Raw genomic sequence first — 25,103 nt, forward strand, 5'->3', positions numbered from 1 at the left:
ATCACATATCTGATGCTCCAAAGGCTGTCTCCTCAGGTAGTTCTGTCGAAAGTTTTCATTCTGGATGTCCGAGAACCTATGAACAGATGCCTTTCGTGGTCGCATCTGTAAAATCACACCATTGACAACCTTCTGTCGGTTTCTTTCAGCCATTTTCTCTGCCTCAGTTTTGATCCTTGGTAATGGCTTTGCATCATTGAGAGGAATGCTGTGTATTTCTCCTGGCCTGAAGTGAGACATGGCATTTAACTTGGCTTGTTCTCTGATGCTGAGGTGAAGATTTCTCCGTTTCATGGCTGAGAGGTAAAGCCGTTCCCATTCGGATTTCTCGGAGGTGGATAACCTGGGGCTGGCCGTTTCCTCCCACTGACTGTCACCCATGGAGGCCAGGCTGTCTTTGGAATGCGGAATGATGTCTTTGGAATGTGGAATCAAAGAACTGTGTCGCCGCTCCTTCATCACTTGAATTTCTTTCACTTCCATCTTCTCGAAAAATCGGGCTAGATTTTCACCTTTGTCATTGGGTAAATTCTTGAGATCTTCCATTGTCTAAACAGTAGAAATGTATATTATAAGATTTTATTGCCTTAATTAATATAAATTACACAATGTAAATCAATGCATTTTTGTAATTTCCATTTAATTTGACAAAACTGCTTTTCAGCAAATTCACTGTTGGACAACTTCTCTCCCCCCCCCCTTCCATAAAAGCAAATATAAAAATACCTTACCTTTAACTGGTTCGTACTATTGTCGATAGAATTTTGTTTGATTTTGATGATCACCACCTTCAAATCTTCTTGAATATGTTTTCTTCTTTACGTGCATCTTTTATATCTTTACAAGTCACGTAATCTGTCTCTGATTGGTTGATTCTCTATTAACGCCTAATTAACACCCCTCACTGGGAGTTGGCGTATGACATTTTAAATTACCATCTTACAGATTTGACGTCAAACAGAGAGAAAATGTAAATTTCTTGTAAATTGTATATAATCCTTATAATGACATAAGCGAAGTTTCAGACATTTTCTCTAAAATTATTTTTTCATCTCCTTGATATGAAGAGTTTTAAAATGATTTCAGAAATAAGCTTAATATCTATATTTGATAAAATTACCATATTTTGAATGTCAACCAGAGGATAGATCACCTAACTAGTAGCTGCAATAATGTAGCCCTCTCCAATTTTTTTTGGGGGGAAGGGGGGTTAGGGTTAGAAAAAAAAATGGAGAGGGCTACATTATTGCAGCTATACCTACCTAGTAATGCAAGGGCCCCAGGTATGACACCGGATTGTTCTAAAAAACATTTCTCTACTTTGCCATAGCCTAGTCATTTATACAACATACTAGTAATACATAAGAGCTGACGTACTTTATATTTTCATTTGCAACAGCCAGGAATTATCAAAATATGCTAACTCTAAAACAGACATGGTAATACGTATACCCCCCCCCCCCCCCTCAGATATTTAAATTTTGTAGAATTGAAATATAATGCAAACGAATTGTATGTGAAATGTCACAAAAAATCATGCATTATTGAGGAGTATTGTGTATGAGGTTATATAATGAAGTCTGTCATTTTATTGAAATCATGTGGTTTGTGGGCCTTAGCAGTCACCTGAGTATCACATTTAAAAAAAACTTGCATGTATATAGGGAGTATTGTATATAATGAGGATAAAATGAATGCATCTTTCAAACCCAGAGAACATATTGAACATCAGTTATCGATCATTACATACATATACATCATCTGGTCCTGATAGTGCAAGTTATGAGCTTCTAATTTCTCACATAATCACCAGACAGACATTATCCATGCAAAATACTGTGGCCATGCGAGGTTTTTCTGTCGATGTCATTGATTAGGATGTCATACATTTCCTATGATTCACGTTAAGTGATACATTTTGTTTTGTTTTCTTAAAATTTTGACATAGCATTTTGGGAAACAATATTGGATTATAAAGTGTAAACCATTTTCAGGTATGCTCTTTCTGTCTGTTTAAATAATTTTTGCATTTAAATTCAAATGAGGATTTTGAATCTTCTCATTGCTCCTGAATTAAAGCACTTAAAACAGTGGATAAACTATAAGAATGCATGATTCCTTTTCCTTATTTACCCAATCATGTGGAATAGGGAAATTCCACTAATCGTAAACAGCAAATCTTGTCCCCTCGGTGAAATTTCCCAATCCCACACTGTACTAAGGGATGTTCCATTTAAACATATCGGGTATCAGGGGAAGGCAGGTGGGGTTTTTTTTTTTTGTTTTTTTTTTTAAATCTATGGGTGGTTCACACTGGTGAGATATTGATTCTATGGTGGGTGATTTTTGCACAGAAATTGCTTTTATGGGTGGTTATTTTAACAAACAACATGCTAGGGTAATCTGTGAGAAAATAATCAGAAGAAAACATGATTGACAGAGGCAATCTTGGCCTTCTGTAAATTATGCTTGAAGGAGAAATACATGTATAATACTATTGAGAATACTGAAAAAAAGTTGATATCAAGATGAAAAAATATTTTGGGCTGTATAATGCAAAAGAAATTCTGACTTGGGAATATTTTAAATTCTACTTTTCGAATAAATCAATTTGCTTCTGTAAGTGCCTATAAAGCCTCATTATTTGCCTCTGTAGGTGGATATAGGAGTGTACCAAATCACTTCTATGGGTGGTCATCCTAATTTTCAAGTGCCTTCCCCCTGTCCCATGTATATTGTTTCACTGGAACAGTCCTATGAAGGATAATTCTATTTGTCCCTTTATTACAATATTAATGTGTAGATGCAAATTAAGTGGGAGGAAAGGTCACATAAACACACAGTCATGGTGATTCATCTGTTTGCAGGAACTAAAGTTGTTTGTATTACACTGTGGCCAAACATCAATATGGATACAACCTACGCCAGATACAATCGTGATTTTAACACTGACAGCTAGTACAAACAATTCCTATGACAATTTACTATAGACAGTGGAGATGTCCGTAAGAAGGGTCAAGAAAAAGGCCCATATTTTTCTTTATAAATATTAATTCATAAAAATGATATAGCCTATCAGGTGAATGATCTGTAGAAAGAAAAATATTGTACACTTGCTTGCCCCTCCTCATCGACATCTCCACTGTCCATTGTAAATTGCTGTAGGGGTTGTTTGTACTTGCATGGGGTTAAAAGCAGGATTGCATCCGGCATAGGAATGGTTGTATCCAAATGATGTTTGGCCATATGGTGTATAAGGAATAAATGAGAAGATTCTGTACAATCTAATGTTTATATTTCAATACATTTTTGTAGCTTTGGGCTGGAGTTCTTGACAAGGAATCAGAAATTTCAGTTTTGGTTGAATGCCTTCAACCCATGCAGCCAGTTACTGTGCTAGATGCTCTATTTAGTTGTTTAGTGTCTACACTAGGACTTTAGAATTTTTTTTAAGAAAACTTGCATATTCACCATATAAACCATAGACCCCATCCTTATCATTAAAATCAGAATTGATTGCTTGATGTCAATTATAAGAGTCCAAAAGAGGATTTTTAGAATAAGAAATAATGCATTTTCATGACATGAACCAATAAAAGAGCTCACACTATCGACATCATAATCCTAATCCCCAAGGGACCATGAATCTCATAATTTATATCTTTTCTTCTCGATATTACTGTGTATATTCAGATTAGTCATTTGATGTCCATAAGATATTTCACCCTTAATTTGATTTTCTGTAGGTAGGCAAATCTTTTAATTCAGCATTCATCAAATACTGTCAGAATGGCTGTGTCCTATGCTTTCAAAGTATATCAATATATTTGTCATTCTCTCTACTTTCAAGTCAAGATTAGGACATTTCAAACACACATTTGTTTTAAACTTTGCAACCAAAAAGTTAACTAAATTTTTATAAATTCCATTTTTATTCTTACATGTATCAGTACTACATGTTGGTGATAAAAGGAAACAAAATGACCTTTTGAAAATTAGTTTTTATATGATCAATTTCTGAAGCATATTTTGCCTTTTCTCTGACAATTGCCTGATTTTACAATCCCACACAGTGACACACATAACGTTCATTGCATATGACTTAAGATCAAGTAGGCGTATATAATGATAGGTGTGTAGAGATGAATTAACCTATAAATAACTGTACCTAAGGTAACTTGACACCCACTCGACTTAGCAATTATCATGGGTTCAATGTAGAAAAACTAATAATTTCCACTAAATTACAGTTTAATCAACAACCGAAGAAAATGTATAACGCCACCACCTTTATAAAGATGCTAGACATATATAAACAGAGGTATCAATGGCACAAGAGGCCCATGGGCCACATCACTCACCTGAGCAGAGGTTCCTATAGCAATAAATTAGCAATAAATAAGTTTGAGCACAACTATCATCATACAAGCAGCATATGGTTCAGGAAAATAACTTTTCAAAGGTACTAACTATATATTCATTAATTATCAAATTCAATCATCAAACTTTACTACAAATTCATTGATTAACATAATCTATGCCCTTGTAGACAGGTATGGCCTTTCATATTAACAAATTTTATCTATGGATGCTTTGTGCCAAGTTTGGGTCCCTATACAATCACATGTAAAACTTTAATCCCCTATTGTGGCCCCACCCTAACCTCAGGGGTCATGAATTTAACAAACTTAAATCTCCACTTTGTCAGGAAGCTCTCATGTAAATTTCAGCTTTTCTGACCCAGTGATTCTTGAGAAGAAGATTTTTAAATGACTCCATCCTATTTTTGCATTTTTGTGATTATCTTCCCTTTGAAGGGGATATGGCCCTTCATTTCAACAAACTTGAATCCCCTTCACCTTAGGATAATTTGTATCAAGTTTGAAATTGGCCCAGTGGTTCTGGAAAAGATTTTCCTATATAGTAGCATGTAAAACTTTCTTCCCCAAATGTGGCCCCATCCTACCCTGGGGGGGGGGGGGGGGGGGGGGGGGGGGGGGGGGGGCAATGATCTGAACAAATCTGAATCTACCCTGTATCAGGAAGTTTTCACTTAAATCTCCAGAGAAGAAATTGTTTAAAGATTTCCCTATATATTTGATTGTAAAACTTTGATTTCCTATTGTGGCCCCACCCTACTCCCAAGGGTCATTATTTTTAAAAATTTAAATATCCACTATGTCAGAAAACTTTCATGTAAATTTCAGCTTTTCTGACCCAGTGGTTCTTGAGAAGAAGATTTTCAAATGACACCAACCTATTTTTGTGTTTTTGTGATTATCTCCCCTTTGAACAAACAAACTGGAATCCCCTTCACCCAAGGATGCTTTGTGTCAAGTTTGGTTGAAACTGGCCTAGTGTTTCTGGTAAAGAAGATGAAAATGCGAAAAGTTTACACTGATGCTGCTGACAACAGACTGATCAGAAAAGCTCACTTGAACAAATGGACATTTTCATTTTAAATAGCACAATGAAAATACCTAAAATCTGGTTAGAATAAGATTTTAATAGTTTATGATATGAATATCATTTTTAGTTTAGTTTATAATATAAATTAATTGTAAATATCAGGGAAATCATTGTATAACAGATACATACAATAAAGAAAATATCAGCATAGGAGTTATTGCCCTTGACCTTTGAATGCATGACCCCAAAATTTGAAGATGTCTTTGTTTAACAGTTATAATAGCTACCTTTGAAAAAAATATGAAAGTTTTATCCATTTTTGCTGGCACATGAAAACAAGATATTGGAAAGCAGAAAAGCATTTTCTTGCTCTTGATCTATTAAACATTAATTTTTTAATTCAATTTTCAATTAACATAGTTCACTGTAGTGATGTGAAAGGTTACTTTCTGGTGTTTTTGTTTCCATTTGCACAATGATACTATCGTATTGAAGTTATACTGCTCAGTCAACAATTTTTGTGAAGATAGTATTAGATTAGAAAATTATAATCACATTCAGGTACTGACACTATCAGGACTACTTAGACTTCAGAAGTTATAATCACACTCAGGTACTGACACTATCAGGACAGACTATTTCCACTTCAGAAGTGACACAACATCCGGAACCGGAGACATCGATATATCGCGAACCAAAATCAGACACTTTGTAGAGAAAATCATGGACGAACACATACATGCACCATCAAAACTAACAAATGTTACTTGGATTTCACAATGCGTACATTTTGCATTTTATCCATCCAGATTTCATTTATTAATAAAAAACTTCCCCATGCTTGACTTCAGCAGTGGCATTTTCAAGACAGAATTGGAACTCAATGAAACCCTAGATCTAATTGGTTGACCGACTAGATCTTACGTAATGAATGGATCTTGCAATATAACCGAGTTCGATTTTTTAAAACATTTTCAATCACGAGTTGTCACTTGTCCATTCCGCTATATCTTCTTATCATTCCAACATCGGTTCATTCAACAAATAGCTGATTAGTCATTGATACAGTACCCGCAACGTTATTCTTGACATGATAAACGATAGAACACGATACACGCACGATAGGATAGGATACACGCACGATACGATAGGATACACGATAAACCTGATAAACGCAAAACCTGATAAACGATCTTCACGATAGACCTGATAAACGCAAAACACGATAAACGATCTTCACGATAAACGGAAAACCTGATAGAAATGTTGTAAATTTAGAAACGGTTTAGACGGAACGAAATTTTGATACCTACAACATAATTACATTATGTTTACATTATGTTGATAATAATATTGAAGGATTTCAATGTTCATTATATACCTACATTACGTACAACGCGGATTTCTTGTTTCCCGCGTTCTCGCGATGGGAAAAAATCTAACGCGGTAATCTATAGGTAACTCAGGAAAACCTCGTTCTCATCGCGGGATGACTATCAGCTACCTGTCCCCGTCGCGGTAACATTTGTTTAAAACATTGATCGGTTTTTTACCATATAATTTCTTTAATCCACGGTCGTACGTTTTTTTTTTAATGCCATCACAGCTAAAATTTAAAAAACAATAATAAAATATATACGGCATTGAATTCATTATTTGATATCTATATGAATTTTATCAGCCAATGATTCTAAAACTTATATTGTCACCTAATGTTTAATATATAGATTGTACAGGGAATTAACTAAATGTAATATAATGTAGTGATATCATGCTTCAGTAGCTCTCTTATGCTAATGTATATTACCTTGAGTATGAAATAAAACCAAGTAATATTGTGTGTGTAGCGAGGAGGGGGTTATTTTGCATCAAGCTCTAAGTTCACGGCTCATTCAACATCTCAAGTTATTTTCATAACGACCGCTTTAAAAAAAATCAACCGCACTACACCTGTTAGATATTTTTACACTATGATTGATAATTGATAGTCATAAGTAATTGGAACATATTTATTTGAATTGATATTTTGTTAACAAAACTGTTTAAAAAACATAAACAAAACCCGGCTTGTTTTAAATTCGCAATTTTGAAACGCTTAGTGTGTAAAAAAAAATTCAAATAATCATCAAAACCAACATAAATTTCCAGTATCTACACGTACGAGTATTGGTACATGTGTACATGTACAAGGTATAAAAAAAAACAACGATGACAGCGGAATCGTGCCCAGTTGAACAGAATTTTGGGGGATGCAACACCCTTGCACCCTTTTAAAACTTAATCTTCTAAATGTGTGAAATACAATGTCCCTGAGAATGTTAGCTGTCAAAACACGGGTGATCAGATATAAGGACGCGCACAAGTTCAGCAGTTGCTATATAAGTAGCATACACGTGAAAAAAAAATCTGAAGAAAAAGAACCATTATTAAAATATACATGTATGTGATAAACAATGTAATTTACTGATTTTTCCTTTCAAATCGGAACTCCCTATTTTTCTGTTAGTGTTAATTACAAATAACTGTTTCTAGACAAACAAATGTTTATGAACTTCAGAAGAAGGAGCTTTCAGATTTACTGTGCTCGGTTTACTGTCCTACTTTCCAGACTACTTAGAATTAAATTGTGATAAATTTTCACTCTCTCTCTCTGGACAGACAAATAGCTCTTCTTCTGCCTTAAAATCGACAACTTTAGGTTCTCCTTCAAATATACCGTCTTTCCTCGATTCCTAAAAATAGCTTCTTTAACAAAACGAATAAAGGTTTCGGAAAGTATCGTACTTTTTCATTAGATTTTATATACGATCCCGATAGTTTCCGAAGCTCCACGATAAACGATTTTCACGATAAACGGAAAACCTGATACACACAAAACACGATACACGATAGACCTGATAAACGCAAAACACGATAGAAAACGGAAAACCTGATACACGATAGGATAGGATACACGCACGATACGATAGGATACACGCACGATACGATAGGATACACGCACGATAGAGCACGATAGGAATGTCAAGAATAACGTTGTGGGTACTGTATCCTTACTAAATAGTGATGTTGTAATAAGAATTTATGTCATTTTGAAACAAGGTAGAATTCGTAAGTTCCATCCCAGAACATGAGTTAAGCAGCAGAAAATAGTCACATAGATCAATTTCCTTTGCCCCTACACTACATTTAAATGCCTTAAAATCATTTTTGCCAAATTGATGAGAATTCTACAGAACTTTCATGCAAAGTTTTATCATTGGCCCTTTATAAATGTAGTCAACAATAAGCTTGAAAGATGCTTAACTATATGAGGATTCATGCACATCATTCAGCCTTTCTGTTTTGCATTAATAGATTTTTAAGACCTCTCCCAACTTATAGTAAAACACGGTTATAGTGAATCTCCAGGTACAATGAAAAAGAGTTCGTTATAACCAAACTTCATTTTATCCAATAACATTTTCATTATTTTCTTATCATAAGGGAATAAATGTCACTTCACAATGAGCGTGGATTTGTTATAAATGGCTTTGTTATAAGCATGTTTTACTGTATAGCAATCTAACCATTTTAGCCCTTTTAATATTGTAACCCTGCACTGACTATACAGAGGTCTTTGTCACACCCTATTATAGAGCCTCGTAGAACACGAGATATCCCACCACTGACTAACCAGATTATTGTTTGCCACGCCCTTTAGTGCCTTGGAAAACATCAGATATTGTCCCCCTGACGTTGAAGATGGAGAACAATCATCCGTGTCAGGGTCATGGTTGCTCCCCCAATTGTGACCTGAAAGGTCAGATAAAATCAGAGAATTAATCTGATGGAGACAGCTTCATTTGTATTCCATATATTATCATAATTATACATGTACAGTCAAACCTTATTGTCTCGTACTCAATGGGACCGAGAAAAACTTGAAAAAGATTTGAGATATTGAGGGTTAAATATTTAAAGAATAATTGTTTGGAACTTCCAAACCCATGGTATTTGAGATATTGCTGTTTGAGATACTGAAGTTTAACTGTATATATTAAGAATTTGAGTGTCATTCATTATAATAAGAGGCCCATGGGCCACATCGCTCACCTGAGTCACCTTAGCCCATATTTAAAGATTTTCCCTATATATTTGCATGCAAGACTTCGATCTCTATTGTGGTCCCAACCTATCCCCAAGAGACATGATTTTTAAAAAACTTGAATCTGCACTATGTCAGGAAGCTTTCATTTAAATGTAAACTTTTCTGGCCCAGTGATTCTTCAGATGAAAATTTTTAATAATTTTCCCCTATATATTTGTATATAAAATGATGATCCCCTATTGTGGTCCCATCCTATCCCCGAGGGCCATGATTTTAATAACTTGAATCTGCACTATGTCAGGAAGATTTCATGTAAATGTAAACTTTCCTAGCCCAATGGTTCTTGAGAAAAAGATTTTTAAAGATTTTCCCTATAAATTTGGAAGTAAAAATAGATCCCCTATTGTGGCCACATCCTACACCCAGGGGCCATGATTTTAACAAACTTGAATCAGCACAATGTCAGGAACCTTTCATGTAAATTTGTAATTTCCTAGCCTTGTGGTTCTTGAGAAGAAGATTTTTAAAGATTTAAATTTCTCTAAATATTTGTATGCAAAACTTTGATCCCCTATTTTGAAATGACCCCACCTTATATTTGCATTTTTGTGATTATTTCCCCTTTGAAGGGAGCATGGCCCTTCATTTGAACAAACTTGAAAGCCCTCCACCCAAGGATGCTTTTTGCCAAATTTGATTGAAATCGGCCCAGTGGTACTGGAGAAGAAGTGGAAAATGTGAAAAGTTTACAGACAGACGACGGACAACATGCAATCAGGAAAGTTCACTTGAGCTTTCAGCTAAAAAAATATCCTTAAAGAATGAGAAATTCTAACTCACCGATTTCTGCAATGATCCGTTTGAATAGACATCAAATGGTAAAATGAAAAAAAAATGATATAAGTATTTAGTTCACTCAAATATTGCATGTACAACATGTGTACAGTACCCACAACGTTATTCTTGACATTCCTATCGTGCTCTATCATGCATGTATCCTATCGTATCGTGCGTGTATCCTATCATATCGTGTTTTGTGTTCATCAGGTTTTCCGTTTTCTATCGTGTTTTGCATTTATCAGGTCTATCCTGTATCGTGTTTTGCGTGTATCAGGTTTTCTGTTAATCGTGAAAATCATTTATCGTGTAGCTTCGGAAACTATCGGGATTGTATATCAAATCTAATGAAAAAGTACGATACTTTTCGAAAGCTTTATTCGTTTTGTTAAAGAAGCTATTTTTAGGAATCGAGAAAAGACAATATATTTGAAGGAGAACATAGAGCTGTCGATTTTAAGGCAGAAGAAGAGATATTTGTCTGTCCAGAGAGGGTGAAAATTTATCACAATTTCATTCTAAGTAATATGAAAAGTAGGCAGTGGTTTCCCGAGCAAACCGGGGACAGTAAATCTGAAAGCTCCTTCATGTACAGTTCATAAACATATGCTTGTCTAGAAACAATTATTTGTAATTAACACTAACAGAGAAATAGGAAGTTCCAATTTGAAAGGAAAAATCAGTAAAGTACGTTTTTTATTACATATATTTTAATAAAGGCTCGTTCTCTTCCGATTTATTCCCCACCTGTGTTCTATTTATATACCCACCATTGAACTTGTGCGCGTCTGTGTATCACCTGTGTTTTGACTGTAAACATTCTCTGGGAAATTGTATTTGACACATTTAGAAGATTAAGTTTTAAAAGGTTGCAAGGGTAGATACTGGAAATTAAGACCGGGTTTGATGATTATTTGTATTTTTTTTTACATACTAAACACAATTGTTTGAGCGTTTCAAAATTGTGAATTTAAAAAAGCTGTGGTTTTTTTTCTTTTCATAGTTTATTTATTTTTGTTATTAAGATATCAATTTAAATACATATGTTCCAATTGTTTATGAATATCAATCATCACTTATCGTGTAGAAATATCTAATGTATGAATATTTTGTGTAATGCAGTGGATCTTTTTTAAAGCAGTCATTATGAAAAAATTGTAATTGTTGAATGACCGGTGAACTTGGAGCTTGATGCAAAATAACCCCCTCCTGGGTACACATAAAATATTCCTTGGTTTATTTCACATTCAAGATAATAGACATTATAATTAGAGAGCTACTGAAGCATGATATCACAACATTATATTACATTTAATTAATTCACTGTATAATTTATATATTAAACATTATATAATTTTAGAATCATTGGCTGGGAAAATTCAAATAGATATCAAATAATGAATTAAATACCGTACACAGTTTAGTTTTCTGATTTTAGCTGTGACGTCATAAAAAATTGAAATAACATTTTTTTTTTTAAAATACGACAGTGTATTAAGAAATTATACGTTTTAGGTGTATAATGAATATTGAAATCCTTCAGTATTATTACCAACATAGTGTAATTATGTTGTCGGTATCAAAATTTCGTTCTGTCTAAATTGATTCTAAATTTACAACATTTCTATCAGGTTTTCCGTTTATCGTGAAGATCGTTTATCGTGTTTTGCGTTTATCAGGTCTATCGTGAAGATCGTTTATAAGGTTTTGCGTTTATCAGGTTTATCATGTATCATATCGTATCGTGCGTGTATCCTGTCCTATCGTGCGTGCATCGTGTTCTATCGTTTATCATATCAAGAATAACGTTGCAGGTACTGTATAATACAATAATTATGGATATCATGCATTTAAAACAATTGAAATAATTGAATATGTTTATAAATTCCTCATCAAACCTTTATTGCCAAACACATATTAGCACATTTCAATGAGTTTGATTTAGTCAAAAAAAAATGATGGGCACAACAAAGCGTGGGATACTACTGCTGTCAACAGGGTAGTGAGGGCACTGCATCACGAAACGTGAAGAGAAGGCCAGCTTATAGAAAGGAATGAGGGGGAAATTTTGTTGGATATAAGAAAGTCTGGTTATAATGAAGTGTGTTTTGTTAGCCCTGCAGGCTCACTATAACCATGTTTTACTGTATAGGTTTTCATAAGTTTGAATTCTCATTTGCACAAATAATTAATATACACTTTAAAGATTTAAAAAAGAAGATTTGATTATTATCTACTTTGTTTTCTTTTATCTGATAAATAGGTTTTCCAACAAAAGTTTACTATTTCAGTTGAAATTTAATCCTTTCCTTTGTATCTTTCTTTTTACTTCATTGAAAATGAAAAGTGAGATGCACAAAGAAGTAGCCTTTTTTAATTTTTATGCTTTTTTTTTGGTTATTGTGAATTTTGTAATATCACATAGCCATACAGAATAAAATACAGATGTATTGCAATACAAAAAATGATGGCAATTTTAATGAATACATGTACCCAGCCCTACTGTTCATGCTGTTAATTTTTCTGAATCAATAAACAAAAGCACGCCAAGTATGTGTGTGAAGTTACCATGGGCAACTGTTGACATGGAAACAACAGCTAACTGCCTGTTCCCTTGTGGGTCCATGAAAGTTGACACCCCAGTATTGAGCGCCTCTTTTTTCCAGGTGTCGGCATTAGAACACATTCCTCCCCAGTCAAATGGCCGGCTGGAGGCCACAAAGGCGAGACCAAGTTTGCCATCGAAAGCAGTGAAGGTAAGGAGGTGCATCAGACAGTACTGGCTGTTCTGGCTGTAGTAAGCCCTCCCAAAGTCCTACAGATAAAACATGCCTAATTTATGCCTGCATTACTAAAACTTGCAAGTTAGTCCAATGTTTCTATCAATCTAATTTTCATCCATTTCAGATCATATCTTTAAAAAGTTTTCATTGCCTGTGCCGGTTTTGAATAAATTCATCTGTCCAGTCATGTACCAACATTTGTCAATGAGAGATGCATGGGCAACAATGCCTACACATGTCGCTTCACTTTAAACAGATGTGAAATGGAAGTTTTGAACACTAATCAACTGTAGCGGTCAGCCGGGTTCGATCGCCGGTGGCCATTTAGCTCAGTTGGTAGAGCACCTGACTAGAGATTCAGGGGGCCCGGGGTTCGAATCCCGGTCTGGTCCATTGTATTTTCTCCCTTCCTGTTACGTTTGGTGCCATAGACCAGCCCCTGGAACTGACAGGTGAAAATGTCTGCCAGGGGATAAAGATCCTGGATTGATCGATGTCTTCAGGTGTGAAGACATTTAAGGAGGGAGGAATGTAGCGGTCAGCCGGGTTCAATCACCGGTGGCCATTTAGCTCAGTTTTATCTGTCAAAGTCCCTGAGTAACAGAGAAGATTTTTAAAGACTGCATCATTTTCTGAGGTTTTAACCCCACCCTTCAGGCCCCTGGTGTGCAGTGCCCATGAAAAACAATAATTTTTTTCCCCGTTTAGTACTCCAAAAATGTTCCATATCAAATTTGATGAAAAACTAGAAAAAGGGTCTGGCAATAGATCTGAAAATTGAAATGGGTCTTTCTCTGCCTAATCCAAATACTATGCACAATTTATGAAAATCTTCCTATGTAAACTTAAGTTATTGCATGCCATAGAAAGTAGACGCATGCAAAACATGATGGACAAACAGAGTGATTATCATAGGGCACCTGTCATATGGCTTGGCCCTAATAACCATCTAATCTTTATAAAGAAGTTAATCATGTTGAAATATAAATGACAACAATGACGAACAACCATCAATAGGTCACCCGAGTCACTCAGATATGAAATATTGAAAAACAGCATTTACGTGCTAATCCTATATGCTTTACATTTTTAAATCAGAAATGGAAGCTTAGATGGCTGTAGACTTGGTACAAAAACAGTGAATAACAACTGGTTCCTGATGATATATTGCACGTACATAAAGCAATGTTTCCATTGGCATTTGGCGATTTTTCATGTTGAATCCATTGTCTGAAGAACTCTCATGAACAATCAGCTGTACAAAATAGAATAGAATTATTAGCGTTAAAATTGTCTGCACATTTCGTTCAGTAATCAACTAGAACTGTTCTACTTGGATTGCTATATACCCCTCCCTCAATCAAGTGCAAACTGGAAATGGGGCAGAGATCAAGGGATTGGATAGCGAAAGATGTTTTATGCTTCTTTGACAATATTATGTATTGTTCATCTAAGTGAAACAGAATTCACTTATGACCCAGTGACCATTTTCAGACAGTCATGTTTGCTTGAAATTGTGATCCAAAAGTTGATAGGGGCCTTCCTCTTCACGCAGTGAGTCTAAGTGTGGAGTCTTTTAATTTCAGGTGAAAAGGGAAGTCTCTTGCGGCTCAGAAACCATTTTCCTTTTCTTTCCCATATTGACCTTTGACCATTTGACCTCAAAATGAATACGGATAATCCTCATCACATTGCAAGTATGTGTGTGAGGTATATAGTGACTTCAAAATATTAATGGAAAAATAAGAATAATTAATCATTTAAAACCTGCAATCCATGTACAGATGAACAGAGGGAGAGACAACTTGAATCCTCAAAATCAGTAGGGGTCATTTACTTAGGGCGAACCTGAGTACCTAGATTGATGTCTATCAAGCAAAAAGTTGCAAGATATTGAGTGGACAATATATTCCTATCCTCAGAGAGGATTGACCCTTGACCTTTGACCTCAAAATCAATAGGGGATCATCTACATGTACGTTTTGGGATGCAGTAGTGTATGACATGTCATACACTCAGTTCACGTGAGCTAAAAACATACGAAATCAAGACAACAGTTGTTTATAATCTTTTCTACTTACTAATCAAGATATAGAGCTCATGGCGGGTGTGATCGGTCGACAAGGGATGCTTACTCCTCCTAGGCATCTGATCCCACCTCTGGAATATCCAGGGGTCCGTGTTAATTTGCCCAACTCTCTATTTTGTATTGCTTATAGATCACTGTTTGTTATCTTCACCTTTCACTTTGATACAGTAAAACACAGTTACAGCGAACACGCTTTTAATGAATTCATGCTTACAGTAAAACACGGTTACAGCGCACAAGCTTAAAATGATTTCCATTCCCTGTAGTCTTAGAATATATTATGAACTTGTTGGAAATAAAAAATTCTGTTCATAATGAATCAAAATGTTTATCCCAAGCACTAAGCTATAACCATGCTCTGCTGTACTACCTTTTGGATTTAAGAAGATGACCTTTGACCTTTGACCCTGTGATTGCAACAAGATACCTACCCTGCTTATTTCTAGTCCTAGACCAGTGGTTTCTTTATCCCACCTTGTCGTCTTAAATATCTCATCCACCTGACTGATCATATTTATCTAGGTAAAAAATAACACAAATTTCAAAGAACAAGGTACAATTGTGTACATAAAAAGGCCCAAAAAATTTCACTGATTTAAATGTGTCTTGAATCAAGCTTGATATGTGTTTTGAATAAGTTAAATACATGCCAAGTATACTATCTCAACTTAAATCAAAGTTATTTCTAATTTTATAGCATTATTACGTCATGAATAAGAGTTTTTCCCGCCATTTTTTAAAAAGAGTTTGATAACTGTTAAACTTGATCCAGAGTATTGCTTAGGAAAAGGTGTGCCCATCCGTCGAGCAAAATGCAGTTAATATATATTGTGTATTAAGAGAAGACGTCAAATGTAATTGAATATGAATTTGCTCGACGCATGGGCTGTATGTTTTCTGAAAGGAAAACATCCTGAATTTATGAAATTTTTCATTGATTTTTGCATCTTTTGGCAATTTTATGCCAACTTCACGCTCCTGTCATACAACACAAAGCAATTTCAGATCAAATTAAACGTAGTTTTGATTTGCTTATATATTTCTTATTTGAATGCCAGATTTTGGCATACATGTCAACTTTAAAAAATCCACATGGGGGATTTTGCGTGTGACGACCTTTTTTCAAAGCTCAAAATTCACGACATTTTAGCATGAAAATAAATATTTGTCTTTTCAAATAAAATATCAATCAAATCATTGTAAATGTATCATATATTAACACAACATCAAATGTGTTTGACCATTAACTACATGTATATAAAAAAAAAACTTTGAAAGATATACATAAATATTTTATTAAAATCATTTATTCAGCAAAAAATCCTCTCCAACAACAAGTCACATACATATTATCAAATAATACTTAAGGTTGCATCCTTTTACACCATACAATAAACATTGGCTGATCTATATATCAAAATTTAAATTAAAGCACATGCATTTAGGTACGACTACAAAGGCGATCTTGCTTGTCTGTAAACATGGGCTTGCAGAGTCTGGTGGAACAATCTGCATTAATTGCAACCAAAAAAGGAGTGATCTGCCCTGCTATGAAGTTTGCGAACAAAACCTTTGCACCAATGACACCTGAAATAATTACCAGAAAAAAAACACATCAAAATATACGATTTTACTTGTTAAATATAAAATCAGTAGACTTGTGCGAATTACGCATCACAAAGTCTATTGAATACTACATTATATAGACTATATAATACATCGCTATAGACGGATAGATTTGGATAGCCTATATTAATTATTATAGTTGGAAAAAATATATATTTGACGTACCTTATTGCAAATTTTGGATGCTGTCAGCGAGAGGCAAAAATCGAGTATGTCCCATTGTTTGGTGGTGACACTATCATCGTTGTCATTCACGTTTGTGTAAAGGATATGTCAATTTGAAATCCGTCTTCCCGATTAATTACTATCAAAACATGCTTCGCACTGTCTAATAAACACCCCGACACAGGCAGACCAGGAAAATTACACCACCCCAACACCATGCGACACAGGTAAACAGCAATGGCTGACTATTGTCCCGATTTCTGATTGGCCAGTTCAGAAATGATGCGGGATTTCAAATTCCAGTTGGAAATAGGGGTTTGTTGTCGTAAAATGGGAGATATTTTTAGAAAATCGGGATTTCGGGGTATTTTTGCAATCCCGATCGAGATATCGGGATTAGCCTTTTCAGTTGCTTCAAATCGGGAGAATCCCGCACAAATCGGGGAAGTTGGCATGTATGTTTTGGGACCCCTGCTGAATTCATCTATTTTCTGGGCCAGATGACAGTAGAAACTGTACCTGCTTCTTTACCATCATGCAGACAACAAATGAAATAAATTATCATTAGAACTTAACAATGACTATATGAAACAAGTTTTGACTATGCACCATTACCAACTGATTGAGAGATTTTCTTGGTATTAAATACTGTGAAAACTGCCTTATCTTACAACCGGGAAATCCATTTCACTGATAACATGAAACATGAAATAACATCACTTTCATTCTCAATTTCAGGTTTTCATTGATTTTACTGACACACTGTGTATTTTGAGAAAAAATGGTCTCCCAGTGGTAACTTTGCATCCTGCTACAATATTATACATTTACTATTGCATGATATGAAGATCACCCAAGAGAAATCATATTCCCCACGGGGTGAATACATCTTAATATCTCCCAAACATTCATGCAATAAATTGTTTATCATACTGAAACAAAGCAAGACTACAAAAAAATGCACTTGAAATTGGCGTCCGCTCCTCTATACATTGTATGTAGCTGAGATCGCCCTCACGGTAACACCGCGCCGTCAACATATTGGAAGGTACAAACTACGAAATACAGTACTATGATAACCATTTCTTGTATTTCCTTTCTCCTTGAATGCTGATTTACTTGCTTGTGTTTGTATCAACTAAAATCAGGCAACTTAAAAAAATTTCATTTTTGTGCCTTACGAACTATGAAAGTAATGACTCTGACTTATTGTGACATCACAATAAACTTTATTATACCTCAGTATGAAAATTCTATGCAACGCGTAATCTGATTGGTCTAGACAGTCACGTGCCAGGGAAGACAAAACTTCATATCTCCCTCTCAAACATCATATTTCCCTATCATATTTCCCCTTGGGCAGCTTCGTGCATTTTCCATAAATTTAACGTCAAAGTAAACGAAATGTATTATGACGTCACAATAAGTTCGAGTCACTCTACTTTCATAGTTCGTAAGGCACAAAATATGCGGGTCTCTGATATATAGTTTTAAAATTGACTGATTTTGGTTGATATAAAAACATGCAAGTAAATCAGCATTCAAGGAGAATGGAAATACAAAAACTGGTTATCATATCACTGTGTTTCGCTGTTTGTACCTTCTATATATACGTTGACGGCGCGCTGTTACTGTTAGGGCGATCTCTCATGCAGCTACATACATGTACGATGTATAGATGAGTAAACTCCAATCAAATACAATTTTGTAGTCTTGCTTTGTTTCGGTATAATAAACAATTTATTGCATGAATGTTTGGGAGATATGAAGATTTATTCACCCAAGAAAAATCCTATTCCCCTCGGGTGTTGCCCTCGGGGAATATGATTTTTCTTGGGTGAATAAATCTTCATATCTCCCTCACTATCATGCAATAAATGTATAATGTTTACCTTGATGTAAAATTGATGGAAAATGCATGAGGCTACCGAAGAGGGTAAAATATGATGAGGATCGAGATATGAAGTTTTATCCTTCCTTGCACGTGACTGTCTAGACCAATCAGATAATATGTTGCATAGAATTTTCATACTAAAGGCATAATAAAACCACTTAGTAACAATGTACATGGCACTACAGAGAACATCAACCATCGATTGATATTTACACACCCACCATGTAATTCTGGGTGCTTGGAATGGAACCTCCACCAATTCCGTCGTGGAAGTAGTGATCAGCCACCAGTAAAATCCGACAAACATTCCGATTACCAAGACCAAGGCTTCGACGAAATCGATATGAGCTCACATTATCTGAATTTAATTTATAAAAAGTTGTTAAGTTCATGAGAAAGACATGTCCATGATATTAAATGATTTGGCTTCAGCATGAGCCTCCTAATCAGGTAATTCAAAACTGCATTTGCATTCACCTATCTGCTCCGCAAGTTTGTAGTTAAAGGACACATCGCATGTTTCTGAACTTTTTAATTTTTTCAGCAAAATTAATTCATTTCATGCCTAAAACTACTTTACATATGTTTTAAATGAAAGTTTGCATAGTTTTCGAGTTTGAAAGCAATGAAATTCAAATCTTGCGATATGCATATTTTCTTCGATATTTTACGCGCCATTATCTGTGATGTCATAATTATGCGACCTCAAGCGAGAAGATTTGTAAACAGTTATTAGCCATTTCATAAACAGAGTAGATTTAATTGACAAAAAAAAAAAAAACAATTATCACATTAACGGCTTGTAAATAACACTGCATTAGGGTGTTTTGTGCCGTTTAAGGGTGTACTTGCTGTCAGTAGAGAGGATTTAGACTGTGTTTTTTTCAATTTTCGAAGGAACAAGATGTGAATATTTTCTGTCAGCACAACGACTTTGACATAAAAAAACCAGTAGAACTTGTCCCTGTACTTTTTCAAACAAGGACTTGGACAAAGACGTAGATATACTGCGAGAAAATGGTTCTATCGAAGCTACGCACCGTTACATATAGGGCTACGGCATATGCTTTCCGTTCTGCTCTCAAATTCAATACACACTCGCACCAACTGACCTTCACTTTGTAACAACATATAGGCAGAACATTGCTAGCAGTGTCTCCCAACTGGTAGTTTTAAAAAAGAAATTTAAAGATAAAAGATAATTGAACTTCCAATTATAAATATAAAATATGATATTTTCCAACTTTGAATTGAATTATAATTAGGCCTAATCATCTAATGCTTTCATTTTTTTTAAGGAACGCGTACATAACAACAACAGCACGCCACACTCCCACTTCCTAAGTAACAACATGTAGATTAAAAAATTAATGATTAATAAAATTGCTTGAATAGAATAATTTAAAAGTATTGTGATTTTCACTATAAATTTGATCATTTTTATTTATTTATTTATTTCGAAATGCACCCGTGACAATAGGCCTAGTTGTCAATGATATGTAATCGTATCATAATTTAGGCCTATCTAACTTATCCAAAAATAAATTTAATAATAATTGCACTGTTTATTTTAGAAAAGCGACAATGCTAATTACAGTTGTTTAAAGAAATGTCTACCAAATAGTGTTTAGACAGCGATCTCATCTAAACATTATGTACTCGCAAATGCAGATTTCATACTCACTTTCCTCGCTTCCTTTGGGTCACTATTTGTATGCATTGGTGGCTAAAAGATATAAGACTCGGGAAATTTGTCAACATCCAAATAAATGTTATCCATGGTAAATAAATTAGGTCCCTAAAACCCGAGTTTTTAAAAATATCTAACACTACTTTTACAACAAGTTGATCGACGAAGGTCGCATATGATGTTACTGTACCACGTGACTACCTATCTAATTAACTAGGCTTTTTGAAATCGGGGCTTAGATTTAAGTCCGTATTGTGGCTAATTATCGCAATAATTCAGCGAACGAACTATTACAATTAATTTCTATAAGCATAAGGAAGACAAAATGCATATAATTCTGTATACTTTAAAAACACGAGACGTGTCCTTTAAACATTGAAAAACTGATACAGAGAAGCTCACCAAACAATATCTAAAACCTTACCTATCAGGTGATGCTTCATCTTAGAATAGTTCTCATGTCTCAAATGATGGCTTTCTTCACACTCTCTGAAAGAGAGAACCATCAACTGAAGATTGACCAAATTATCAAGATTGTAGCTCTAATGGTTTGGAGAAAGCAACACACACACACATGTTAAAAGAAAACTAAACACACATGTTGAAAGAAAATTACACACATGTTAAAAGAACACCACACACACGTTAAAAGAAAACCACACACACATGTTAAAAAAACCCCACACACATGTTAAAAGAACACCACACACACATGTTAAAAGAAAACCATACACACATGTTAAAAGAAAACTAAACACACATGTTGAAAGAAAATTACACACATGTTAAAAGAACACCACACACACGTTAAAAGAAAACTACACACATGTTAAAAGAAAACCACACACACATGTTAAAAAAAAACCACACACGTTAAAAGAACACCACACACACATGTTAAAAGAAAACCATACACACATGTTAAAAGAACACCACACACATGTTAAAAGAAAATTACACACATGTGTTAAAAGAAAACCACACACATGTTAAAAGAACATCACACACACATGTTAAAAGAAACTAAACACACATGTTAAAAGAAAACCACACACACATGTTAAAAGAAAACCATACACACATGTTAAAAGAACACCACACACACGTTAAAAGAAAACTACACACATGTTAAAAGAAACCCACACACACATGTTAAAAGAATACTAAACACACATGTTAAAAGAAAATTACACACATGTGTTAAAAGAAAACCACACACATGTTAAAAGAACACCACACACACGTTAAAAGAAAACTACACACATGTTAAAAGAACCACACACACATGTAAAAAGAAAACCACACACATGTTAAAAGAACACCACACACATGTTAAAAGAAAATTACACACATGTGTTAAAAGAAAACCACACACATGTTAAAAGAAAACCACACACACATGTTAAAAGAAACTAAACACACATGTTAAAAGAAAACCACACACATGTTAAAAGAAAACCATACACACATGTTAAAAGAAAACCATACACACACATGTTAAAAGAAAACCATACACACATGTTAAAAGAAAACCACACACACGTTAAAAGAAAACCATACACACGTTACAGTCCCTGAAACGTTCTTCTTTCCCACTTGAACGGTGAGCGAACTGTGAACGCACGGTGAGCGAACGGTGAACGAACGCAGAGCGAACGATAAACGAACGCAGAGTGAACGGTGAACGCAATTTGGTGAACGGTGAGCGAACGCAGAGCGCAAAGTGAACGGTGAACGAACGCTGAGCGCATGCTGAACGCAAAATGATCTATTTACTCGGAATGTTTCGGATTTTTCCCTGGGATTTTACTTACTTCATAATCAAGTAATAAAATACATGTACATGTATATTTCATCAATTGATAAAAAATTAATTAAACCGGAATCATGATACAGCATATTTTACAGTTCTGTATATATTCAATGTAATATTTTTTTTTTACAAGTATCGAGTATACATGTATATATTTCATGAAAATATCGCAAATTGTACATTGATACACGCAACAGTCATACACAAACAAAAGCAAATTTGGTATGTACATTGTGTATACCATTACATGTACAGATACATTTAATGCATGTGTATAATATATAAACAATGCATGTGAAAAGGAAAACACTATAGTCTACATGTGTAGTGACATCCAGAATTAACAGGTGTTCATGTATGGCTTCAAACTTTAAAAGTATCGTTTGGGATACCTGTAATTAACAAACACCCCTGAAAGAAGTCAAGATAGATGCAGTAAACAAACAATACGGACGGCATACCCTGTGTCAACACCTCAACACTCCTAACAGTATTAAATATTCCTACTAACATTTTGTGTCATTCATTTGTCGCAGCTACATCGACCAGAGGAAATAATCAGTACAAAACTTTCTATTTTTATTATTAATGTGACCATAGATTGCAGTTAGATCGTGCAATATTGTATATATTTGATGTAGATAAAACTGTTTATTATACTTAACTACCGGTAGAATGTTTAAAGGCTAATGCAGAAACGTACCAGATAAATAATTATATCTTTGCATCAAGGAAAAACGTTACAAAAGTTTCAAATTTGGCAAGAGTAGTAAATATCAGTTTATTGACAATGTCTTTCATAAATATAGGCGTAAAAATAGCCATATCAGTTTGACATTCTGACACGTACATACGGTACAATGTACATTATATAGCATCGTTTGTTTGTTTTTATTTTTCAAAGTAGGGGGGGGGGGGGGTGACCTGTTTAAAACTCTTGTCAAGCAATGCAAAATAATTATAATAATTTGTGCCCGAACTTGTTAATGCTAAATTGTGAACACAGGGGAAGAGGTTTTCATTGCCTGAAACTGCTTATTTTTTGTACTTGGGTTAAATTCATAATGACAAGCTCTTATATTCGTCTCTCATTTAGAATTGTTTTTAACAAAAGCTCAAATGAACCTTTCAGCATTCTCAGAAGATAATCCTGACATTTTGTACTTCAAAATTAAATTTCTGATATAGTAAGAAAGTATCCTTCCACTCTTACGCACACGTTCAATTTTCATTTTCGCTTTGCTATCAAGATTGGTCCTTTCACTTTGGTGTTCCGAATGACAATGAAAAGACTGAACGATGAACGAACGGTGAGCGCACACTGAACGCTTTACGAACGGTGAACGAACGGTGAGCGCACGCTGAACGCAAAACTGTGAACGGAGAGCGCACGGTGAACGCACGCTGAATGAACGGTGAACACACGCTGAACGAACGGTGAACGCACGGTGAGCGAACGGAAAAATGGTAAAGTAGAACGTTTCAGGAACAGTAAAAGAAAACCACACACACATGTTAAAAGAAAACCACACACATGTTAAAAGAAAACTACACACATGTTAAAAGAAAATTACACACATGTTCAAAGAAAACTACACACACGTTAAAAGAAATTAAACCACACACATGTTAAAAGAAAACCACACACACATGTTAAAAGAAAACTAAACACATCTTAAAAGAAAATTACACACATGTTAAAAGAAAACCACACACATGTTAAAAGAACACCACACACACATGTTAAAAGAAAACCATACACACATGTTAAAAGAAAATTACACACATGTTAAAAGAAAACCACACACATGTTAAAAGAACACCACACACACGTTAAAAGAAAACCATACACACATGTTAAAAGAAAACTAATCACATGTTAAAAGAAAACTACACACATGTTAAAAGAAAACCACACACATGTTAAAAGAACACCACACACACGTTAAAAGAAAACCATACACACATGTTAAAAGAAAACCACACACACATGTTAAAAGAAAACTAATCACATGTTAAAAGAAAACTACACACATGTTAAAAGAAAACTACACACATGTTAAAAGAAAACTACACACATGTTAAAAGAATACCACACACGTTAAAAGAAAACCACACACATGTTAAAAGAAAACTACACACATGTTAAAAGAAAACTACACACATGTTAAAAGAAAACCACACACATGTTAAAAGAAAACTACACACATGTTAAAAGAAAACTACACACATGTTAAAAGAAAACCATACACACATGTTAAAAGAATACCACACACGTTAAAAGAAAACCACACACACGTTAAAAGAAAACCACACACATGTTAAAAGAAAATTACACACATGTTAAAAGAAAACTACACACATGTCAAAAGAAAGCCATACATACATGTTAAAAGAAAACCACACACACATGTAAAAAAAAAAAAAAAAAAAAAAAACCAACCATACACACACATGAAAACCACACACACATGTTAAAAGAAAACCATACATACATGTTAAAAGAAAACCACACACACACATGTTAAAAGAAAACTACACACATTTAAAAAAAAAACCCATACACAGATGTTCAAAGAAAACCACACACATGTTAAAAGAACACCACACACACATGTTAAAAGAAAACTACTCACATGTTAAAAGAAAATTACACACGTTAAAAGAAAACCACACACACATGTTAAAAGAACACCACACACATGTTAAA

At 34.6% G+C, this 25,103-nt stretch overlaps 2 protein-coding genes across 2 annotated transcripts in view; both read right to left on the minus strand.

The window, feature by feature from the left end:
* Window positions 1-3,109, minus strand: part of LOC125681300 (uncharacterized) — a 3,494-nt gene extending 385 nt beyond the window's left edge. Inside the window, exons 1-2 of the mRNA XM_048921325.2 lie at window positions 732-3,109; window positions 1-549 (exon numbers count right to left, since the gene is read on the minus strand). The exon at window positions 1-549 is cut by the window's left edge and continues 385 nt beyond it. Of these exons, the coding sequence (XP_048777282.2) occupies window positions 1-546 (546 nt within the window). The 5' untranslated portion in view covers window positions 547-549; window positions 732-3,109. The remainder of the gene's footprint in view (window positions 550-731) is intronic.
* The window catches only part of LOC125681301 (ADAM 17-like protease), a 66,076-nt gene that overhangs the window by 25,550 nt on the left and 15,423 nt on the right, over window positions 1-25,103 (minus strand). Inside the window, exons 6-12 of the mRNA XM_048921327.2 lie at window positions 21,005-21,069; window positions 19,112-19,248; window positions 15,637-15,723; window positions 14,294-14,371; window positions 12,902-13,148; window positions 10,337-10,342; window positions 9,083-9,201 (exon numbers count right to left, since the gene is read on the minus strand). Coding sequence (XP_048777284.2) covers window positions 9,083-9,201; window positions 10,337-10,342; window positions 12,902-13,148; window positions 14,294-14,371; window positions 15,637-15,723; window positions 19,112-19,248; window positions 21,005-21,069 — 739 coding nt within the window. The remainder of the gene's footprint in view (window positions 1-9,082; window positions 9,202-10,336; window positions 10,343-12,901; window positions 13,149-14,293; window positions 14,372-15,636; window positions 15,724-19,111; window positions 19,249-21,004; window positions 21,070-25,103) is intronic.

This window comes from Ostrea edulis, chromosome 2, assembly GCF_947568905.1.
Source record: "Ostrea edulis chromosome 2, xbOstEdul1.1, whole genome shotgun sequence".
Lineage (NCBI taxonomy): Eukaryota > Metazoa > Mollusca > Bivalvia > Ostreida > Ostreidae > Ostrea > Ostrea edulis.